This window comes from Hemitrygon akajei, unplaced genomic scaffold (genome assembly GCF_048418815.1).
Source record: "Hemitrygon akajei unplaced genomic scaffold, sHemAka1.3 Scf000073, whole genome shotgun sequence".
Classification (NCBI taxonomy): domain Eukaryota; kingdom Metazoa; phylum Chordata; class Chondrichthyes; order Myliobatiformes; family Dasyatidae; genus Hemitrygon; species Hemitrygon akajei.
In genome coordinates, this window is record NW_027331959.1 from 1,227,352 (window position 1) to 1,249,116 (window position 21,765).

General features: G+C 45.1%; 1 protein-coding gene across 1 annotated transcript; it reads right to left on the reverse strand.

Moving 5' to 3' along the window:
• Nucleotides 1-1,552: 1,552 nt before the first annotated feature.
• Nucleotides 1,553-18,331, reverse strand: LOC140722265 (uncharacterized). The gene is made up of 4 exons (XM_073037067.1): nucleotides 18,306-18,331; nucleotides 17,273-17,355; nucleotides 14,443-14,609; nucleotides 1,553-3,646 (listed from the first exon to the last, which is right to left on the reverse strand). Exon 4 carries the CDS (start codon nucleotides 3,238-3,240, stop codon nucleotides 2,017-2,019), a length of 1,224 nt encoding a protein of 407 aa, XP_072893168.1. The 5' UTR covers nucleotides 3,241-3,646; nucleotides 14,443-14,609; nucleotides 17,273-17,355; nucleotides 18,306-18,331; the 3' UTR covers nucleotides 1,553-2,016.
• Nucleotides 18,332-21,765: the final 3,434 nt, after the last annotated feature.

The following is a 21,765-nucleotide window of genomic DNA, read 5'->3' on the forward strand; positions in this document are numbered from 1 at the left end:
TTTTTGCTCTGTTATCTGCTCTCCCTTTGGCTCTATTGATGCATCTCACTTCAGCTTCTCCTTCTCAAATTTCAGGGTGAATTCCATTATATTAAGATCACTTGTCCCTCAGGGTTCTTTAACCTTAAGTGCTGTAATTCGGTTCATTGCACAATACCAATCCAGAAATGCTGATGCCCAGCTGGACACAACCAGGAGGTCGTTGACCAGTGGAGTGACTCAGGTATCTGTTCAGACCCTTACTCTTAGAGAAATTATCTATATGGGGAAGTGGAGGGAAAGGTAGTAAGTTTTCTGATGACAAAGGTTGGGGGTGTTGTGCATAGCGCAGAGGGCTGCGGGACATTGATAGGATGCAAAACTGGGCTGAGAAGTGGCAGACGGAGTGGTGAAGTGTGAAGGGTGGTGGTTCATTTTGGTAGGACAAATATGATGACAGAATATAGTACTAATCGTAAGACTCTTGGCAGTGTGGAGGATCAGAGGGATCCTGGGGTCCAAGTCCATAGGACGCTCAAAGCAGCTGTGCAGGTTGACTCTGTGGTTAAGAAGGCATATGGTGTATTGGCCTTCTTCAATTGTGAAGTTGAATTTAGGAGCCGAGAGGTAATGTTGCAGCTATATAGGACCCTGGTCAGACCCCACGAGTACCGTGCTCAGTTCTGGTTGCCTCACTACCGGGAGGATGTGGAAACCATAGCAAGTGCCAAGGAGATTTACAAGGATGTTGCCTGGATTGGGGAGCATGCCTTATGAAAACAGGTTGAGTGAACTCGGCATTTTCTCATTGGAGAGACGGAGGTTGAGAGGTAAACTGATGGAGGTGTATAAGATGATGAGAGGCATTGATCATGTAGATAATCAGAGGCATCTTCCCTGGGCTGAAATGGCTGCCACAAGATAGCACAGATTTAAAATGCTTGGGAGTAGGTACAGAGGAGATGTCAGGGGTAAGTTTTTTTTTTTAAACACAGTGAGTAGAGAGTGCATGCTGGCAACGGTGGTGGAGGCGGATATAATAGGGTCTTTTAAGAGAATCCTGGATGGTAAATGGAGCTTGGAAAAATAGAGGGCCATGGGTAACCCCAGTAATTTCTAGGGTAGGAACATGTTCGGCACAATACAACGGCTTGTATTGTGCCGTAAGTTTTCTATGTTTCTATCTTAACCCTTTAGAAGCAGGGAAAATGACCCATAATGTGGAAATGAGCCATGAATAAGGAGGTTAACTACCAATGTCATTCTTCCTCAGCCCAGAGATTTGAGGGATGAAGAACATGTCAGATAGAACTGCAGTCAGCTCGACTTCTTCAGTCTACAGAGAATTCAAGAGGAACATCTTCACCCACCGAGTGGTGACTGTTTGGAACCCATCACCACAGGGAGAGTGAGAGATGAACAACAGGGGAGGATTGAAATGAACTGTCATGGAACAGAATCACTGGCAGGGTCCAGCTGGTCTGAGTTGACTCTCTACTGTACACTGTACACTGTTATAACTTCTCTACTGTATACTAGGTGTGTTATACATTCACTAAGTACCGGAGACAGAGTTTAAAATTGAACTGATTTATTTTTCCCAGATCCAGAATATAAACTCCAGTCCCATTAAAGGTGAATGTACAGCAGAAGAAACTCCTCCCATGCCCAGTGACCAGGGTGCAGAACTGGGTGTGGTGAGCAGCAGCAATAATTGCAGAGTTCAGCACCGACAGTCACTCTCGAAATTGCATTCAGCAACGGTGATGGACAAATATCCAGCATGCAGCTCATTGAAACTTCCTCCCCAGTGTGAACCCGGTAGTGTGTCACAAGGTTAGGTTACTGAGTGAATTCCTTCTCACATTCACAGCAGGTGAATGGCCTCTACCCAGCGTGAACTCAATCATGCACATTTGACTGAGAAGGCTGAGAGAAACTGCTCCCAGTGTCTGAGCAGGTGAACAGACTCTGCCGCTGGTGTGAACTTGCAGGTGTCTCTGTAGACGAGATGACCACATGAATCCTTTCCCACATTCACAGCAGGTGAACGGCCTCTCCCTTGTGAACTCGCTGATGACTTAGTAGGTGGGATGACCGAGTGAATCTCATCCCACAGACTGAGCAGGTGAACGGCTTCTCCCCAGTGTGAACACGCTGATGTCTTTGTAGGGTGGATGACTGACTGAATCTCATCCCACAGACTGAACAGTTGAACGGCTTCTCCCCAGTGTGAATTCGCTGGTGTACCAGTAGTTTGGATGACCGAGTGAATCCCTTCCCACAGTCTGAGCAGGTGAACGGTCTCTCTCCAGTGTGAACTGACTGGTGTATCAGTAGGTCAGATGACTGAGTGAATCCCTTTCCGCAGTCTGAGCAGGTGAATGGCCTCTCCCCAGTGTGAATTCGCTGATGTACCTTCAGTTTAGATGACGAAATGAATGCCTTCCCACAGTCTGAGCAGGCGAACGGCCTCTCTCCAGTGTGAATTCGCTGATGTTCCTTCAGGTTCGATGAGCAAGGGAATCCCTTTCCACAGTCTGAGCAGGTGAATGGCCGCTCCCCGGTGTGAAATCGCTGGTGTGCCATTAGGGTGGATGAACGAGTGAATCCCTTCCCGCAGTCCGAGCAGGTGAACAGCCTCTCCCCAGTGTGAACTGACTTGTGTACTAATAGTTCAGATGACCGAGTGAATCTCTTCCCACAGTCTGAGCAGGTGAATGGCCTCTCGCCAGTGTGAACTCGCTGATGTACCTTCAGTTGGGATGAGCAAGTGAATCCCTTCCCACAGTCTGAGCAGCTGAATGGCCTCTCCCCAGTGTGAACTCGCTGGTGTACCAGTAGGTCGGATGACCAAGTGAATCCCTTCCCACAGTCTGAGCAGGTGAACGGCCTCTCCCCAGTGTGAACTGACCTGTGTGCCAATAGGTCAGATGACCGAGTGAATCCCTTCCCACAGTCTGAACAGGTGAACGGCTTCTCTCCAGTGTGTACTCGCTGATGTTCCTTCAGTTTAGATGAGCAAGTGAATCCCTTCCCACATTCTGAGCAGGTGAACGGCCGCTCCCCGGTGTGAACTCGCCGGTGTGCCATTAGGGTGGATGACCGAGTGAATCGCTTCCCGCAGTCTGAGCAGGTGAACAGCTTCTCCCCAGTGTGTACTCGCTGATGTTCCTTCAGTTTAGATGAATATGTGAATCCCTTCCCACAGTCCGAGCAGGTGAACGGCCGCTCCCCAGTGTGAACTCGCTGGTGAGCCATTAGTCAGATGATCGAGTGAATCCTTCTCCACAAATTCAGCAGATGACCAGCCTCTGCCCAGTGTGAACTGACTGGTGTGTCCACAGGTGGGAAGACCGACTGAATCCCTTCTCACACACAGAACAGATGAATGGCCTTGGCCAGTGTGAACTCGCCGATGTTCCTTCAGTTGAGATGACCGAGTGAATCCATTCCCAATGTCTGAGCAGATGAACGGACTCTCTCCTGTGTAAAATGACGGGCGTGCCAGTCGGTCAGATGAGCAAATGAATCCCTCCCCACAGTCTGAGCAGGAAGGATGGTTGAATTATTCCCTTGCTCCTCGTCTTAAATATCTGGATAGAGAAAGCAAAACTGACGTAATCTGTTTGAGATTCCCGTAGACAAATTCCTTGTCATTTTTAACCTGTAAAAAGATTTACAAAATCCATCAATGGGTGAAGTACAACATTATAGATGAGATCACTTGAGTTGTCAAGGTGTGATCTGGCATCACACTGTTACAGTGAAGTTCAACCCAAGTTGGAGAGAGAAGGCATCTTCTTGCTGGTATCTGGAATGATCAGCAAATTCTCTGATGCTTTTCCTGTCTCTACAAGAATGGGGCATATCTGCCATCTCCAATCTGTGACCTGGCTCAGTTTGACTCTCTCCATTGGTATTATTCCCTGTTCCCACTGAGCTGCATGGGTGCCTGACCCCACAGTAACTGAAACACTCTCACACAAACAGCTGGCAGTGCATTCCACACACCCACCACTCTCTGTGTAAAAAAACTAACACCTGACATCCCCGCAGTATCTATTTCCAAGCACCTTAAAACTATGCCCCTCATGATAGCTATTTTAGACCTGGGAAAAAGCCTCTGGCTATCCACGCGATCAATGCTCCTCATCATCTTTTCACCTAAAATATGCTCTGAACATAAACAAGGGAACCATACATTGCTTTGAGGTTTTGTTAGAGGTATACAAAGTTATTTGGGTACAGATAGGGTAAATGCAAGCAGCATTTTCCACTGAAGTTGGGTGCGGTGATAACCAGAGGTCATGGGTAAGTGGTGAAGGTGAAAATTTAACGGAAGCATGTGGAAAAAGTCTTCACTGAAATGGTTGTGTGAGTGTGGAATGAGATGTCAGCACAAATGGTGAATATGAGCTCGGTTTCAGCATTTAAAAGAAGTTTGGATGGGAGCCTGGATGGCAGGGGTATGGAGAGCGATGTTCCCCGTGCAGATAGTTGCATTTGACAGCTTAAATGTTTTTTCAGCATTGACTAGCTGGGCCAAGTAGCCTGTTTCCATACTGAACTTCTCCATGTTTCTATGTCAGAGAAGCTGGACAAACTTGTTTGGAAGGGAAAAGGTAGGAGTGACAACGGAGCAGCAATGACTGGAATTTCTGGGAGCAATTCAGGAGCTGAGTTATCGATACATCCCAAAGAAGTGGAAGCATTGGAAAGGCAGGAGGACACAACTGTGGCTAAAATGAGAAGCCAAAGCCAACATAAAAGCCCAACAGAGGGCAAACAAGGAGCAATAACTATTGGGAAGCTTTTGGAAACCAACAGAAGATGAGTAAAAAAAAGTCAGATAAGCTCAGTGCATGGAATCATGATATTGTAGTCATTAATGCGTCTTGGTAGCACCCAGCAGTCTGAGGCATTTAGAGGAACAACATATCCAGGGCCTCAATATCTCTTAAAAACCCAGGTTCCCTGCACCAGTTACCTTTCAACCTTTATTTTGTCAGGCACATACAAACCCTACACCCTCAAAATTTCACTTCTGAAGGCCTCCCACTCACCAAGTACTCCTTTGCCAGAAAACACCCTGTCCCAAACCACACTTGCCAGATCCTTTCAGATACCACAAAATTGACCTTTCTCCAATTTAGAATCTCAACCCATGATCCAGATCTCTCTTTTTCCATATTTACTTTGAATCTCATGGCATTATGATCCCTAATTGCTATCACCAGCCCTGGATCATTTCCTAACAGCTTATTGCACACTTCTACGTCGGGAATCCTACGCACTGATTAAGGGCACATTTGACAAACTCTACCCCATCTAGTCCTTTTATAGTATGAGAGACACAGACAATATCTGGAAAGTTAAAAGCACTTACTGAATCAACCTTTGTTTCTTGTCATGGTCTGCGATCTCTCTGGAAATTTGTTCCTGTAAATCCCTCAGACTGTTGGGTGCAACCAAGTCCCAATAATGGCTACAATATCATAATTCCCTGTCCTCAGCTTATCTGGCTTTCCTACGATGCTTCTTGCAATGTGATAAATGCAGCTCAGCACATTCATACCATGCTTGACCATTTGATTGCTGACTCTTATCTGAGGTCTGAACAACATCTGACTGGTGTCAAGAAAACAACCTTGCCCTGATTGTCACAAAAACAAAGGAGCTGTTTGTGGATTACAGGAGGAATGGAGAAAGGCTAGCCCCTATTGACATCAATGGATCTGGGGTTGAGAGGGTGAACAGCTTTAAGATCCTCAGGACAAACATCAACAAGGATCTCACATGGTCTATACATACCGGCTGTATTGTGAAAAGAGCACAGGAGCCCCTTTTACACCTCAGATGGTTGAAGAGGTTTGTTATGGGCCCCAAATCCTAAGAGCTTTCTACAGGGAGACAATTGAGAGCATCCTGACTGGCTGCATCACTGCCTGGTATGTGAACTGTACTTCCCTCAATCTCAGGAACCTGCAGAGAGTGGTGCAGACAGCCCAGTGCATCTCTAGATGTGAACTTCCCATGATTCAGGGCATTTACAGAGACAGGTGTTTAAAAGGGGCCCAAAGGATATTGGGGACCCAATTTATCACAACCACAAACTGTTCCTGCTGCTACCATCCAGGAAACGGTCCCACAGCAAAAGGACTAATAGGCTTCGGGAAGTCATCTTCCACCAGGCCATCAGACTGATTAATTCATGCTGATAGAATTGCATTTCTGCTATATTGACTGTCCTATGTACAAACTATTTATTAGAAATTACTATATCTTACACATTGCACATTTAGACGGAGACGTAATGTAAAGATTTCTATCTCTCATGTAATGACAGACTCCCAGCTGATCCAGAATACATCCATTTCAAGTTCCAACTCCTTAAAGTGCATATGTGCATAGTGATATTTATATAGTGAGGTATTCATTTTAACAGCTAGCAAATCACTGTCAATAAGAACTTTGATCTCCTCTGGGTTCGATCCAGTTCATCTGCTCTCTCACACTATATAGCAGGCCTGTAATGGGTAATGAAGGATTTTCTCACCAAAGCTCTTGCATATTGTCCATAAGTGGTTTGTTTGCTAAATTCTGCTTTAAAAAGTCAGAGTTCCAAATATCACTCCACTTCTTCCCACTTGTAATTTCTCCAGCAACTTATGCATCACCACAATACACATAGGTAACACCAGTTTCGATATTGGACATAAATATTTCCCGTGAACCCTCCTGAGGAATTAAGGATATATATATATAAAAAACATTTTGAACCTATGTAACCTCTGGCTAAAAGAATATTTAGGACTGAATAGGAATTTTTGAACTGAAGTAGACTCTGTGTTCAGTGGTTTGCTAAGACAGGCTCATTACCAGTTCTCTGTGGCTTGCAGAGAGACACACTGAGAGCTGATAACATTATACATTGTACCCTCGTTAGCTGATAACATTATACATTGTACCCTCGTTTGAGTGAAGGGAGGAGGACTCGCTGATAAGGACAGGAATGAACACGTCTGTAATTAAGTCAGGGCCTTGCAAAGGGAATAGCTGATAAGGACTGGACAGTACATCCATCTGTAATTAAAACCTTCATTTAGCGAATTCTCTTATCTACGCAATTAAGTTTTGCACCAACAGACTTCGTGGGCATACCAGCTCAAATAACATCTTGCAATAGTGATGTCTGGGGCTTACTATTTATAAATGTCTGGGTACGTGTATAAATACACGGCTGTAACCTGACTGAGTCAGTCCACTTGTCAGGTGGTGGCAGTGCTTACGTGCCTTCCCTTTGATAACTGGGTCTCAAACTCCTGCAGGAGAATGCACAATAAACTGTGGTGATGATAAGAAGCTGGTCTCCCGGGTTTTATTCAAATTCAACTTTAACATTTGGCATCAGAAACAGGATCCCAATACAGGGAGCGCCAAGCAGACGAGCTGAGTAAGCGGCTGGACCACTCTGGGGACTGCGGAGACCGACCGGTTGCCCGATAGATATTTTACATTTTGTCACTCACTGTTAGTTCTTTTCGATGTACGGTCCCTCGTCCAAGGCTGATTGCATACCTTGACAGGATCGGGAAAGAATCTGTTGGGAGACTCGTATAAGGTAGGCAAAATTTTACTAAGTGAGTAGAAGGCGGTTCCAGGTAAATTTCACTAAGTGGACAGGAGGCAGACGTGCCGGGTAAATTAATTAAATGAGCATGAAGTTCCAGCTGAATAAATTTATTAAATGAGCATTAAGTGCCAGCCAGGTGAATTTATTAAGTGGACAGGAGGTGTCAGCCGAGTAAATGTATCTGTTTGTTAATTAAGCAGGAGGCTTTGTGCTGGGTAAATTACTTAGAGAACATGGGTCAATTGCAGTCGATTGTTACGAGTGGGGCAGGAGCAGCCCTACACAATGTGTGAGAGTTTTCCAGACAAGGAAGAAGATTGCAGCGCTGAATAAGAAATTGGGGAACAAAATCTGGCCACTGGGGGTGAACCAGGGATATTACCTCATGAGAACAAGCAGTAAATTTGATATGGAAAAAGAACTGTGGAAAGAAGTGGAAATTGTTGGAAAGGGAAGGGAAGGATAAGGCAGATGCAAAGTGGAAGGGTGCATTATTAGCAAGTTGGAGGAATAATGCATGTGACAAAGGGTAGAGGTACGTACTGCAGGAGGAACGCCAAAGGTTGGGAGACGCTAAAAGTGGAGCGTGAATGGGTGGATAGACGCAGCAAGCAAGAGCAGGGAAAACAACGTAAGCAAACCTAGTCCAGCCTAGATAGGAGAGAATGGCAAGAATGTCAGTCTGAAGTTCGAACTGATAGGGAAACAAGAGATCCCAAACCCATGTCTGGCATACCAACCCTGTTACAGGACAGTGACTGTGATGAGGTGTGGGCACCCAAGGTACTCCCCCCCCCCCCCGCCAACACCTTACCAGGAGCCGAGTGCACCCAGTGCTCCCGAACCCCAATCCTCCCAGTACTCAGATACGGTGACCACTCGGGTAAAACAGTGGCGGCAGGGAAGGGGGAGGTCCCTATACCCTGAGATTCAGAAAGGGAATACCTACGACAGGGAGGGAAGAATCCAACAGAACCCCAGAGTTAATGGCTCCACAAAGACATTGGCTCAATGGAAGAAGCCAGAGAGTGGTAGTGGAGGATTGCTACTCTGAGTGGTGGCCTGTGACTAGCGGTGTGCCACAGGGATCAGTGCTGGGTCCATTGTTATTTGTTATCTATATCAATGATCTGGATGATAATGTGGCAAATTGGATCAGCAAATTTGCCGATGATACAAAAATTGGAGGTGTAGTTGACAGTGAGGAAGGTTTTCAAATCTTGCAGAGGGATTTGGACGAGTTGGAGGAATGGGCTGAAAAATGGCAGATGGAGTTTAATGCAGACAAGTGTGATGTATTGCACTTCGGAAGATCAAGGTAAAACATACAACATACTGAGGTAGAACACCCGCAGTAGAACAGAGGGATCCGGGAGTACAGATACATAACTCCCTAAAAGTGGCATCACAAGCTGTAAAGAGGGTTTTTGGTACACTTTATAAATCAAAGTACTGAGTATAAGAGTTGGAATGTAATGGTGAGGTTGTATAAAACATTGGTGAGACAGAATTTGGAGTATTGTGTGCAGTTTTGGTCACCTAATTACAGGAGGGGTATTAATAAGATTGAAAGAGTGCAGAGAAGGTTTATAAGGATGTTGCCGTTACTTGAGAAACCGAGTTACAGAGAAAGGTTGAATAGGCTAGGACTTTATTCCCTGGAGCATAGGGGAATGAGCGGTGATTTGATAGAGATGTATAAAATTATGATGGGTATAGATAAAGTGAATGCAAGCAGGCTTTTTCCACTGAGGCCCGGGGGAAAAAAAACTAGAGGTCATGGGTTAAGGGTGAAGGGGGAAAAGTTTAAAGGGAACATCAGTGGGGGCTTCTTCATTCAGGGAGTGGTGGGAGTGTGGAATGAGCTGCCAGAGGAAGTGGTGAATGCGGGCTGACTTTCGACATTTAAGAGAAACTTGGGTAGGTATATGGATGAGAGGGGTTTGGAGGGATATGGCCCAGGTGCAGGTCAGTGGGACGAGGCAGAAAAATGGTTCGGCACTGCCAAGAAGGGCCAAAAGGCCTGTTTCTGTGCTGTAATACTCTATAGTTCTAAAGGCAATTGCCCATGCGAATGCTGCCCAATCCACGAGCAGAAGGAGGAACAGCCCTTAGTGATTCCTGTGTATGCACCCTGGAAGCCTCAAGAAATGATAATGATCATGAATCAGGTCCCAGGTAGAAGAGAAAAACCAGCACAGTTTGCTCAGTATGTCTGCAGTACTATACAAATGTTTAATGTCACCCCGCAAGATTTATTCGGTCTCTGCTGCATGATTCTCTCAGCTGATGAGGGGCAGAAATGGAAGGTAGAATTGAGATACCAAACCTATCAGGAGTTACAGGCGGGAAACCATAATGAGAATGAACAGACAGACCAGATTATTCAAGCCTTGGAAAGGGCTTTCCAGCAACCTGTAAACATCACTGAAGTTCTTGAATGCAAACCTAAGCCTGGGGAATCGGGAATAGACTATTGGGAGTGATTTGTGGCCTGCTACGGCACTTTCGCAGGAGACCGAGTCTTTAATGATGGGAATCTGTTCCCCAGTTTTACACCTTACTGCTCCAATGCTTACCAACTAAGATAGCCAACATGATTAAAACAAATAATATGGATTGGCCTGACAAAGATCAAAATCGAATGCGATGAACTTTGACATATTGTTGGGACCTGACATTGTGTGCTGTATCTGGGGATAAGAAATGGGAACAAAAACCTACCAAGGGACAGATGGGGACAACAACCTGTGTAGAAATTGACAATCAAGGATGCTTCCTACCGTGAGTACCACCCCTCAGGAAGAGCCCAATGTAATATTGCAAGTTGCTGGAATTCCTGTTCCGTTTATGATTGATATGGGGGCAACCACAACCACTCTTGATCAGGAAATAGTACTGGAAAAGGGATTTCAGCTATCAGACGCAACAATCACTCTGTTTGGGTTTGAATGTACGTATCCACGTATCCAGCCACTGCAAGTGGAATTTCAGGGGAACCAGTGTGAGGTTTCATTTACAGTCACCACCAGTCGGGGGTGTAATCTATCAGAGAGAGACTTGCTCTGTCCGTTGGAAGTCGAGATTCTATGCACAGATAAGGCTATCACCCTGGGACTAGCGAACAGCTTCCCCAGTTTCTGAACACCCAGTGGTGGGCACTTAATCTGGACTCCATTGTGTTTGAACCCCTTCTACCAGCGGCCGACCCTCATGTGACTCTGTGCTATGACCCTCCGGGGTGCTCAACTGAGGAAAGCCAGTATTATGCACCCCTCGAGGGACAGAAGTTCCCAGTCACGGTGATTGGAGAGATTAAAGGAAAAGAGGGCAGTGTATTACTGGCCAAAGTTCCAGATTTCTTTGGCGACAGAGAGGACTGGTTGTTCCCCATACTACCGTTAGGGTTTGCCCCGGGTTCAAACCAAAGACCCTGGGGTTCCTTGCCTACACCCTGATGAAACAAGCCTCCAGCAACAAGGGAGACTGGCGAAACTTGGTCGCGGGACAACTCCAATACTGGAAGGAGTCTGAGGTGAAGATGGGACATCTGGTAAGATACTCTATTAATATTGACCGAACCCTAGATGTTGTACCCCGTCTCTGGGCAACTTTAGGCCACGAAGTTGGCCGCACTAACTGCCTCCGTCTGGATCACCGTGATAGATTCTCCCATACATTCCGCAATACGCCCTCAAGCCTGAGGCAATGTGAGGATGGAAGCTCTTTTGTGGATCCAGCAGGGAAACAATATTCTGGCGATGCGATAGTAACTGACAGTGAAGTAATTGAGCAGGCCTCTTTTGAAGCAGCTGTCTCGTCCAGAAGGCTGAGCTGTTTGCTTTGACTCCTGCCTGTATCCTAGCAACAGACTAAAGTGCGAACGTTCACACGGACTCCCGTTATGCATTTGGAATTGTACATGACTATGGGAACGTGGGTATTCCTGACTTCCTCTAGCCACCCCATTAGTAATGCCACCTTTGTAAACAACTTACTCACCGCTCAACAGCTACCTCGAGTTTTGACTATTATTAATGTGCGGCCCTCATCCGCCAGTCATCCTTTAGCAGATGAGACAGCGAAAAGGGCGGCACAGTGCTCGTAGTTGTAGTTGTAGTCTCCTCGGGTTCCCATCAAGCAACCTTCCGTGACTTAAGCAGAACGAGTTTGCCAGACATGTGGGAGGTACGTACTTTTCAGGGGGACGCCTCTGAGGAGGAGTGCAAGCTGTAGTTCCAGGTGGGGTGCCAGAAAGACCCCGACCGAGGTTTCTGGATCACCCCAGTGGGACAGGTTTGTGTTCCTACCCAGTTTTTACCTATATTGGTCAATTATGCACACACCTGGAAAAGGAGGGAATGGTTGTTAACCTGCACCCTGCACACCGGGTACGACTCCCTTGACCATTTTCGTGTCTACAAGTTGATGTTACTGAATTACCTAGAGTACATTGCTATAGATACTGCTTAGTTATTATAGATGTGTTTAGTAGATGGTTTGAAGCTATTCCAACTACCAATAATACTGCTATGACTGTTGTGAAGGTATTATTACAGGATATAATTCCCAGGTACAGCCTGCCAGAGATGCTGAGCTCTGACAATGGCCCACACTTTGTGGTGACAGTGAACAAAGAGGTATGTAAGAAACTAGCTATCAGGCAACAATTCTACCGTACACCACCCACGGGCTGCTGGCATAGTGGAAACAGCCAATGGCACTCTGAAGATTAAATTGGCCAAAGTAACGGTGGAGACTGAACTCACTTGGTTGATGGAAGGACCTACCATTAGCTCTATTCCACATGAGGGTTACCCCACGGGGGAAAACAGGGTCATCACCAGCTGAAATGATGTATGGACAGTCCATGGGGACACCCTGGGGACCACCTTGTGTCCAATGCTCCCAGAAGTTCTACCAGCAAAATTCAAAATTCATACCCTTGGGGAAGAGATGGGAAATAACCAAAATTCTCCAAGCATTACATACACAAGTACGACAGGCTTACAAGGAAGAGAATTTTCACTCCTCCGCACAGAGGAGTGACTATCCCACCACAGAACCGGGGAATATTGTCCTGATCAAGAACTGGGATTGTGGGAAACTCGGACCTCGGTGGAAAGGAGCATATCAGGTGTTACTGACCACTCCCACGGCTGCCAAACTGAAGGGGCAATCTCGGTGGATACATTGAACAGACTACAAACGTGTTACTGAAGGAACTGAGTAGAAGGACTCTCTCGGACTAAAAGAAAATGTATTGTCTGATAGTGGTGTTCATGCTTATGTCTTTGACAGGGCTCACCCCAGCATCCGGGGGCCCCCATGTTAACACATTTCTGTCTCTCTGTCACACCGATGCCAAACAGGTAGAACTAGGGTCCTGCTGGGTTTGTGCTGAAATTCCACAGCATGGTAAAACTATGATTCCAATATCAGTAATCCCGCTCAACCAGAGTGAGGAACTCTCAGCCTGGGCTTTCTCAAACAACACCCGGGGAAGTGAGGTGAGGAACTGTGGTATTATCAGCGATGAATGTGGCTGTCAGTGTTTTGAGGGATGGTATCTCAGGCTCCCACCAAACGCAACTTCCTAGACTGAGAAACATGCATCCTGGCCATACTTGCAGGTGCCCAGCAGCGGAGAGGAATAACTGAGACTGAGTGATTTTGGATGATCACTTTTCTCTCCTATGGAGTAGCCAGGAATTTACGAGATATAATCAATTTGCCTATAGCACTTGAGGAGCTGGCCACAATACTGCAGGGGCCCTGACAGAAACACAGGCCAAGTAACAGAAATATCCACTGAAATGATTGCAATCTGGCAAACAGTCCTACAGAATCATATAGCTTTAGATTTTATCCTAGCTGAGAAAGGGGGAACCTGTGCTAATACTGACACAGAATGCTGCACCTATATCCCTGATGAGCCTGACAGCATCAAGAAAGTAGGGCAGGATTTACAGGGGTTCACCGAAGGTTCGAAATGGTGGTCTTTGAAGGCCTGTTTGTTAATATGTGGGACATGATATTGCATTATGGCCTAATAGTTGTACATATCATTGTTATAATTACTGTTCAACGCTGTTTTTACTCACTGATAAGTCAATGCTGTACTCAGTTGCTTTCTCTGTAAAAAACTACTGCTTTGTTGATCATGTAATGATCAAAAGGAGGGAGTGATAAAGTATGCAAAAGGGTTAACACTTGGTTAAACAATAGCAGCCTGTTTTTCTGAAAGAAACTGCTGATGATCAACAGATGTGCTAAGCCATGCTGAGCCCTATTTCTTCTTGAGGGAAGCTAGCTAGGGTTTCAGGATGTCCTTGTGCACTCACGTGTAGAGATAGGACAGCTTCAGTCTGTTCTAAGGCATTATGACTATTTTGTAATTTGTCTTTAGGGGCTGTCATGTAGTAAATAACTTTGGCTCCAGCCTGTCTTGTGTGGTGGGTATCTGGACAGATATATCCGTGGTGTAAGGGGAATTGTTAGTCAGTTAGTGGATTGGGTGGGAACAGTCATAGACTCTTCCTGTTTGAGTGACTAACTGAGTAAGCCCCGGGTGCTTGGAATAAAGAGTTTGTAGTTATACGGTCTCTGAGTCACTTTATCCGGATTCGACTTCCACAGAATGGGAGTGGTTTTAAAGGGCTGGGCTGCTGGAAGCACATTACCAGACCTGGAGTGATTGCAACTGGTTCTGACAGAGGCACAACTGGTTCCTCTGGACACATTCAGTCTCACTCCAACTATTTCCTACCTTCCTTTTACAGGTATGCAATGTCTAAAGGACCAGTGTTTGAGTAAATGAGACTCACCAAACTTTCTCCTGACTGAATCACTGGAATCTCCGAGTTAGATGGGTTCTCTCCAGTTGATGCTCTCAATCCTTGTGCTGGTTCACTTGTTGCTGTTCCCTCGTCTTCAGTCGTGGTTTGCTTCCAGTTGGGTTTTTCTTCCAATAAATCTCTCACCACAGGTCCAACTTTAACATGAAAGATAATGAAGCACATTAACAATAAAAAGAACCAAACATTTCTGCTTAATGTTACTAAGAACAAAACTCACTGAAACTTAAACGTTGAAGGCAAATATAATGATCTCAGTGAACAATCTTTTATTGTCCCTCACACGTCACAAAACGATATGGGATAAGAAGGAACCATCATTCAGTCATGGTAAGACATCAGACACAGGAACAGAATTAGGGGATTCAAGCTATCTGGTCTGCCCCACCACTCAACCATGGCTGATTTTCATTCCATCACCATATTCCTGCCTTCCTCCTGTAACCCTGAAGCTACTTAGCAATCATCAATATATTAATCTCTGTCATAAACATACCCAAATGGCAGCCTCAACCACCCTCTGCGGCAACAAATTCCACAGATCAGACATCCTTTGGCCAAATTTTTTTTCTCATCTCAGTTTTAAAGGGAAGCATCTTTATTCTGAGACTGTGCTGTCAGATCACCGACTCTCCGTATAATGGAAACATCCTCTTCATGTCCACTATATCCAGGCTTTTCAGCATTTGGTAGGTTTGCTTAACCATACATCCCTCCACTGCCCCCACCGACCCTCTGAACTTCATTGAGCACAGGTCCAGAACCACCAAATGCTCCTCATACATAAAGCCAATCTTTCCTGCAATTATTCTTGTAAATCTTGTTAGCAACAACTGTACTGAACACAAACTGGTACAAGGATAATTTACAGAGAAAGTCGTGCTTTCTTCACTGTTCTACTATCACAGAATGAGCCATTTCCATTTCCAGGTCAAAACAGGTCCATTTCAGGAAATATAAACCATTCCAGGGTAAATGTAATAAAAAGAAACTGGAATTACCAGAAACACTCAGCAGGTAAGGAACAGCTGTGGGGAGGGGAAAAAACTTTACAATTCAGGTTAATATATTTCATCAGAATGACTTCAAACATTTTCTGTTTTTAGTGCAGGTTTCCAGCAACTTGAAATTCTGCTTGATTTCCACCGAGCGACAGACAGGTGGCAGTGAGGGGGGGAATTTCCAAACAGAGTTTGAACACCAAATTCACGGGTCCATTTCTACTGTTGTAAACACAGTACAGCCCAGTTACTCATAGCCTCTCCCTGTGAGGGATGGAATGGGAATTCATCCTCTCCTCATGATTAGCAGTCATTGCTTCCAAAGGAACTCCAGAAACAAACATCTGATCTCAGACCAGAAATACTCACTCAACACCTCATAAGCCCAAGCAGTTCGATCCCCGGGTCCATTTTGCCTGGATCAAGAACTGTGATATCTCAGAACCCAACCTCAATGAGCCACACAGGCAAAGGTTGGGCACCCCTGATCAAAATTTCTGTTACTGTGAATAGTTAAGTGAGTAGAAGATGAACTGATCTTCAAAAGTCAAAGTTAAAGATGAAACACCCTATTCAACATTTTAAGCAAAATTAGTGTATTATTTTTGTTTTGTGTAATTTTAGAGTGAAAAAAATAAAGGAACAGCATGCAAAAGTTTGGGGACCCCAAGAGATTTGAGCTCTCAGATAACTTTTACTAAGGTCTCAGACCTTTATGAGATTGTTAGGGCTATGGCTTATTCATAATCTTTGTTAGGAAAGTCCAGGATGATGCAACTTTCAATGCTTTATAAATACCCTGACTCCTCAAACCTTCTCCCAACAATCAGCAGCCATGGGCTCCTCTAAGGAGCTGCCTAGCACTCTGAAAATTAAAATAATTGATGGCCACAAAGCAGGAGGAGGCTATAAGAAGATAGCAAAGCATTTTCATGTAGCCACTTCCTCAGTTCGTAACATAATTAAGAAATGGCAGTTAACAGGAATGGTGGAAGTCAAGTCCGAGAAATCTTTCCCAGAGAACTGCTCGTAGGATTGCTAGAACCCCCATTTGACTGCAAAAGACCTTAACGAAGATTTAGCAGACTCTGGAGTGGTGGTGCACTGTTCTACTGTGCAGCAACACCAGCACAAATATGACCTTCATGAAAGAGTCATCAGAAGAAAACCTTTCCTCCATCTTCCCCACAAAATTCAGCATCAGAAGTTTGCAAAGGAACATCTAAACAAGCCTGATGCATTTTGGAAACAAGTCCTGTGGACTGAAGTTAAAATAGAACTTTTTGGCCGCAATGAGCAAAGGTATGTTTGGAGAAAAAAGGTGCAGAATTTCATGAAAAGAACACCTCTCCAACTGCTAAGCACAAGGGTGGATCGATCATGCTTTGAGCTTGTGTTGCAGCCAGTGGCATGGGGAACATTTCACTGGTACAGGGATGAATGAATTCAATTAATTACCACAAATTCTGGAAGTAAACATCACACCATCTGTAAAAAAAGCTAAAGGTGAAAACAGGATGGCTTCTACAACAGGATAATGATCCTAAACACACCTCAAAATTCACAATGGACTACCTCGAGGTGCAAGCTGAAGGTTTTACCATGGCTCTCACATTCCCCCAACCTAAACATCATCGAAAATCTGTGGATAGACCTCAGAAGAGCAGTGCATGCAAGACAGCTCAAGAATCTCACAGAACTGGAAGCCTTTTGCAAGGAAGAATGGGCAACAATCCCCAAACAAGAATTGAAAGGTTCTTAGCTGGCTACAGAAAGTGTTTACAAGCTGTGATACTTACCAAAGGGGTTGTTACTAAGTACTGACCATGCAGGGTGCCCAAACTTTTGCTTCAGGCCCTTTTCCTTTTTTGTTATTTTGAAACTGTAAAAGATGGAAAAGAAAAAGTAATCTAGCTTAAAATATTAAAAAATGTGTCATCTTTAACGTTATGCCTTTTGGAACTCAGGTCATCTTTTACTCACTTAGCTATTCACAGCAACAGAAATTTTGACCAGTGGTCCCAAACTTTTGCATGTCACTGTATGTGGTTTTCTTGCTAAATGATACTTTAAAAAGTCAGATTTCCAAATATCACTCCCCACTTGCAAATTATCCAGCAACTTTTGCATTGCCACAATACACACAGGTAACACCAGTTTCTGTATTGTACATAAATATTTCCCCTGAACCCCCACTCCAGGTGGCTGACAGTGGTGAACTCGGTGATGGCAATGCCAATGAATATGAAGGGAAGGGCAGTAGTCTATCTCATTGGAGTCTGGCACATTTGTGATGTGAAAGCTATTTGTTGCCCAGGGCAAAGGTGTTTGATATCAGTATGTACCCAGACAAAATGGGTCAAAGCATGTCCTCACTGGTAGAAAACGCCAGAGCAAGAGCAGGCAGAACAAGCAACACACACAAAATGCTGGAGGAACTCAGCAGGTCAGGCAGCATCGATAGAAAAGAGTACTAATGCTGAGTTCCTCCGGCATTTTGTATGTGTTGCTTGGATTGCCGGCAGCTGCAGATTTTCTCTTGCTGCGGTTGTCGGTAGAACGAAGGTGATTGTCTCAACAGCTGATAGAAAGATATTGCTCCCTTTCTACGAGTTCCTGATCCCTGCATTTAGTTTTCTGGAGCTCAGCTCTGTCTGTGAGATCTATTTGCTCCCATTCCCTGATTAGCCGGAAGCTCCCCGGGGCCCGTGTACGGATCGTGGGGCTGAGAGAGAGGAAAAAGACCTGGCCTGTGCCGAGTTTGTGGGCCACGGTGTTCAATGTTCACAGCAATTGTCACTCAATTAAAACCCACCCAGCACCCGCTCTTACCTCCTACGGTCCTTCCGACATTTTGTGTACTACGCGCATGCGGAGTTTCCAAGACAGCAGCAAGCTTGACGCCTGCGCATTTGATCGGTGCTTCAAGTGACAGCGCAATTTTAAACGCAGGGCTTTATGGGTAATCACGGTGCCATTAAATGTTCATGCCCATACCTCAGTTTGTTTTGTGTGTAGAAAAATCAGCAGTTTTTTTTTTAACCCAGAAAGCGGCTCCCATAAACCATACAGTCAATATCAACAGGCATTTCGTTTATTTAATGCCAAAGTACAATCCTCTTGCAAATGCAGATATGAAACACAAGAGATTCTGCAGTTGCTGGAAAACAGCGACGCACACAGACACAATGCTGAAGGAGCTCTGCAGTTCAGGCAGCAACTAAGCAGAGGAGTACACAGACCAGACATGCTGAAGGGGCTCGGCCTAAATGCTGTCCATTTATTCCTCTCCGCATTTGCTGCCTGGTCTGCTGATTACCTGCAATATTTTGTAGACATTAACCATTTTGTTTTTCAATTGACCAGTTTCCAAATGTTTCTCATCTTTCATTCATAGCCACACCCTGCTGGTCTGGTTCCTCTTCCTCCTCCTCCTTGTAACCTCCAGACCCCATCTCTTTCCGGAGACCTAGAGCCCTGATTAGTGCTGGCAACTCTTTGGATTCTGACTTTGCTCCACCGAAGATTCATTGGCAGTCTGCTGTCAGGCTTTAGAGGCGCATTGCAACAACCCGGCTGTCTGAGGCACAGTCCTTTGAAATTGGTGAAAATGACCCAAAATTTGAAAAAAAAAGTAGGGAAGAGTTTAACCACCTTAGTCCAGAGCACTGGGGAAGGTCAAATACTCAGCGAGCTCATCGTGTTACTTACCTAGGGAAAATCATGTAGGAAATTCATGCAGGTGCACAAGACGATGAGAGGCATTGATCATATTAATATTCAGAAGCTTTTTCCCAGGGTTGAGATGGCTAACACGAGGGGGCATAGCTGATGGTGCTTGGAAGTAGTTCAAGGGAGATGTCAGAGGTATATTTTTATACACAGAGAGTGATGGGTGTGTGGGATGCACTGCCGGTGACGGTGGTAGAGACGGGTACAATAGGGTCTTTTAAGAGAATCGTAGGTACATGGAGCTTATGAAAATAGAGGACTATGCTGTAGGGTAATTCTAGGCAGTTACTAGAGTAGGTTACATGGTCGGAACAATGTATAATGAACGGTAATTTGCTGCAGATTTCTATGATTCTACGAAATTCACAGGAAATCTCTTCTCCCACCGAGTGGTGACAAATTGCAACAAAGAGAGTGAGAGGTAAGCGGCAGAGATAAATTTTTAAATACTGATATGGAACAGAAAAATGGGCAGGGAATAGATGGGCCGAGTGGCCTGTCTAGTGTATATTGTGTGTGTGGTAGAGACAGAGGATTTGATATAGAACTGATTTATCTTTCACGGATCCACAGTATTAAACATCAGTCTAGTTCAAGGCTAACATCAGCAGAACAGTCTCCTCCAATGCTCACTGACCAGGGTTCAGGCCTGGGTGTGATGAGCAGCTGAAAGAACTGCAGAATCTGACAGTAACAGTCCCTCATGTACCTGCTGCTGCCTTCAGTCACCGTGATGGTCAAACATTTAACACAGAGCTGATTTGAACTTCCATCCCTGATGTGAAGTTGCTGGTGTTGCGGCAGCTGGGATGATTGAGTAAAACTCTTTACTCACTCCGAACAGAAATGTGGCCTCTATTTATTGTAAACTCAGCGGAGCATCACAGGGTGGGTTAACTGAATGAGTCTCTTCGCACACACGGTGCAGGTGAATGGCCGCTTCCCAGTGCGAAGCTGCTGGTGTATCTGCGATGGCCGATTGAATCCCTTCCAAAATGAGAGCCAGGGTATGACGTCACACTGCTGTTAACGTCATGGCATTGTATCCAATCAGATCACAGACATGGACACGCGTTCGGTCTCTCCACGTAGCGAGTGGGGCGCTGTCTTCTCCAGCATCCTGGCCTCTACATTCAAGGATCGGTGACATTCCAACGCTGGTGAACTGACAGATACAGCGGAGCTATCGTTCTGTTGTGTTTGTGATTCCCACACACAGATCTTTTGACATTTCTACACTATTAAAAGTTTACAGACCACGTCAGTGGGCGAAGGACAACATTTCAACTAAGATAATTTTAGTCTCCATTGTGCCTTCTGATAAAAACACTGTCACAGCTCAAAACAATTTGGAGGAACAAGACTTCATCTTCTAACTGACTACAGTTCCGGCATCAGGGTCAATATCAAACTCTCTGCTTCCCTCTCTGTATCAAAATGCATCATTCCTCCCCTTCATCAGTCTGTGACTTGGCTCAGTTCGTCTATCTCCTTCGCATTCTGAGCATGCGCCACACACCCACTAAGATCACATTTTATTTACAGGCTGTGACTAGAGACTTTCTGATTATTATCAGATTAAGAACTTTTTAAAGCTATTATTAATGCTTTTTGAGCTAGTGATTTAGATGCATATCATATTATTACTGAGTTAAGTATTGTATTGTATGTAATGAGTTTTTGCTACAACAAGTGTATGGGACATTGGAAAAAAATGCTGAATTTCCCCATGGGGATGAATAAAGTATCTATCTATCTATCTATCTATCTATTATGTCCCTCCTGGCATCTGTCGGATGTAATCTCAGAGTCAGCAATGCTATTGAACCTCAGGAGTAGGTGATTAGGCTTTTTCGTTGGAGATCGATAAACTGCCGGTGGTGTGTGGCTGGATGAGTGGGTCTAAGACAGTTTGAGACTGGAAGGAGGTAGCGTTTGGAGTTCCCCAGAGATCAGTCCCTGACCATAGTTGTTCACAGTTTAATGGCCTGGCGGAGGCAGCGAGATGTGAGATGTCCCAGTCTGCTGGTGACGCAGAAAGAGTGGAGTTGGGGGAGGGGAGGCTATTGACATGCAATTTCGTCGCTTTGCAATCAGTACATAGTGCACTGTGGGGCTGCAGTGGCGGGTTCCATTGCTGGGATCAGTGCACAGTCACTGTGGGTTATGAGGCTTTTGTGAATAAAGCGCCATTCTCCAATTTAGAATCTCAAGCCGTGGAGCAAACCTACCGTTTGTACACTTAAGTTGCATTTATGGCATTGTGATAACCAGATACTATAGCCCTCCACGACCTCTCTATCCAGTCCTTTCAATATCCAACTTAATCCGTAAATTTGGCCAGAGGGCCATCAATACTGTCATCCAATGCATTGACATATAATGTAAACAGAAACGTTGCTAACCAGACCCCTGTGGACCTCTGGGGTAATAATCTCAGGATTGCTACCTGCGCCATGTGCTAGCAATGAAAGAATAGCATGATCAGGCGTATTAATGTGTGGCTGAGAGACTTGTGTAGGGGGCAGGGCTTCAGATTCCTGGATCACTGGGGCCTCTT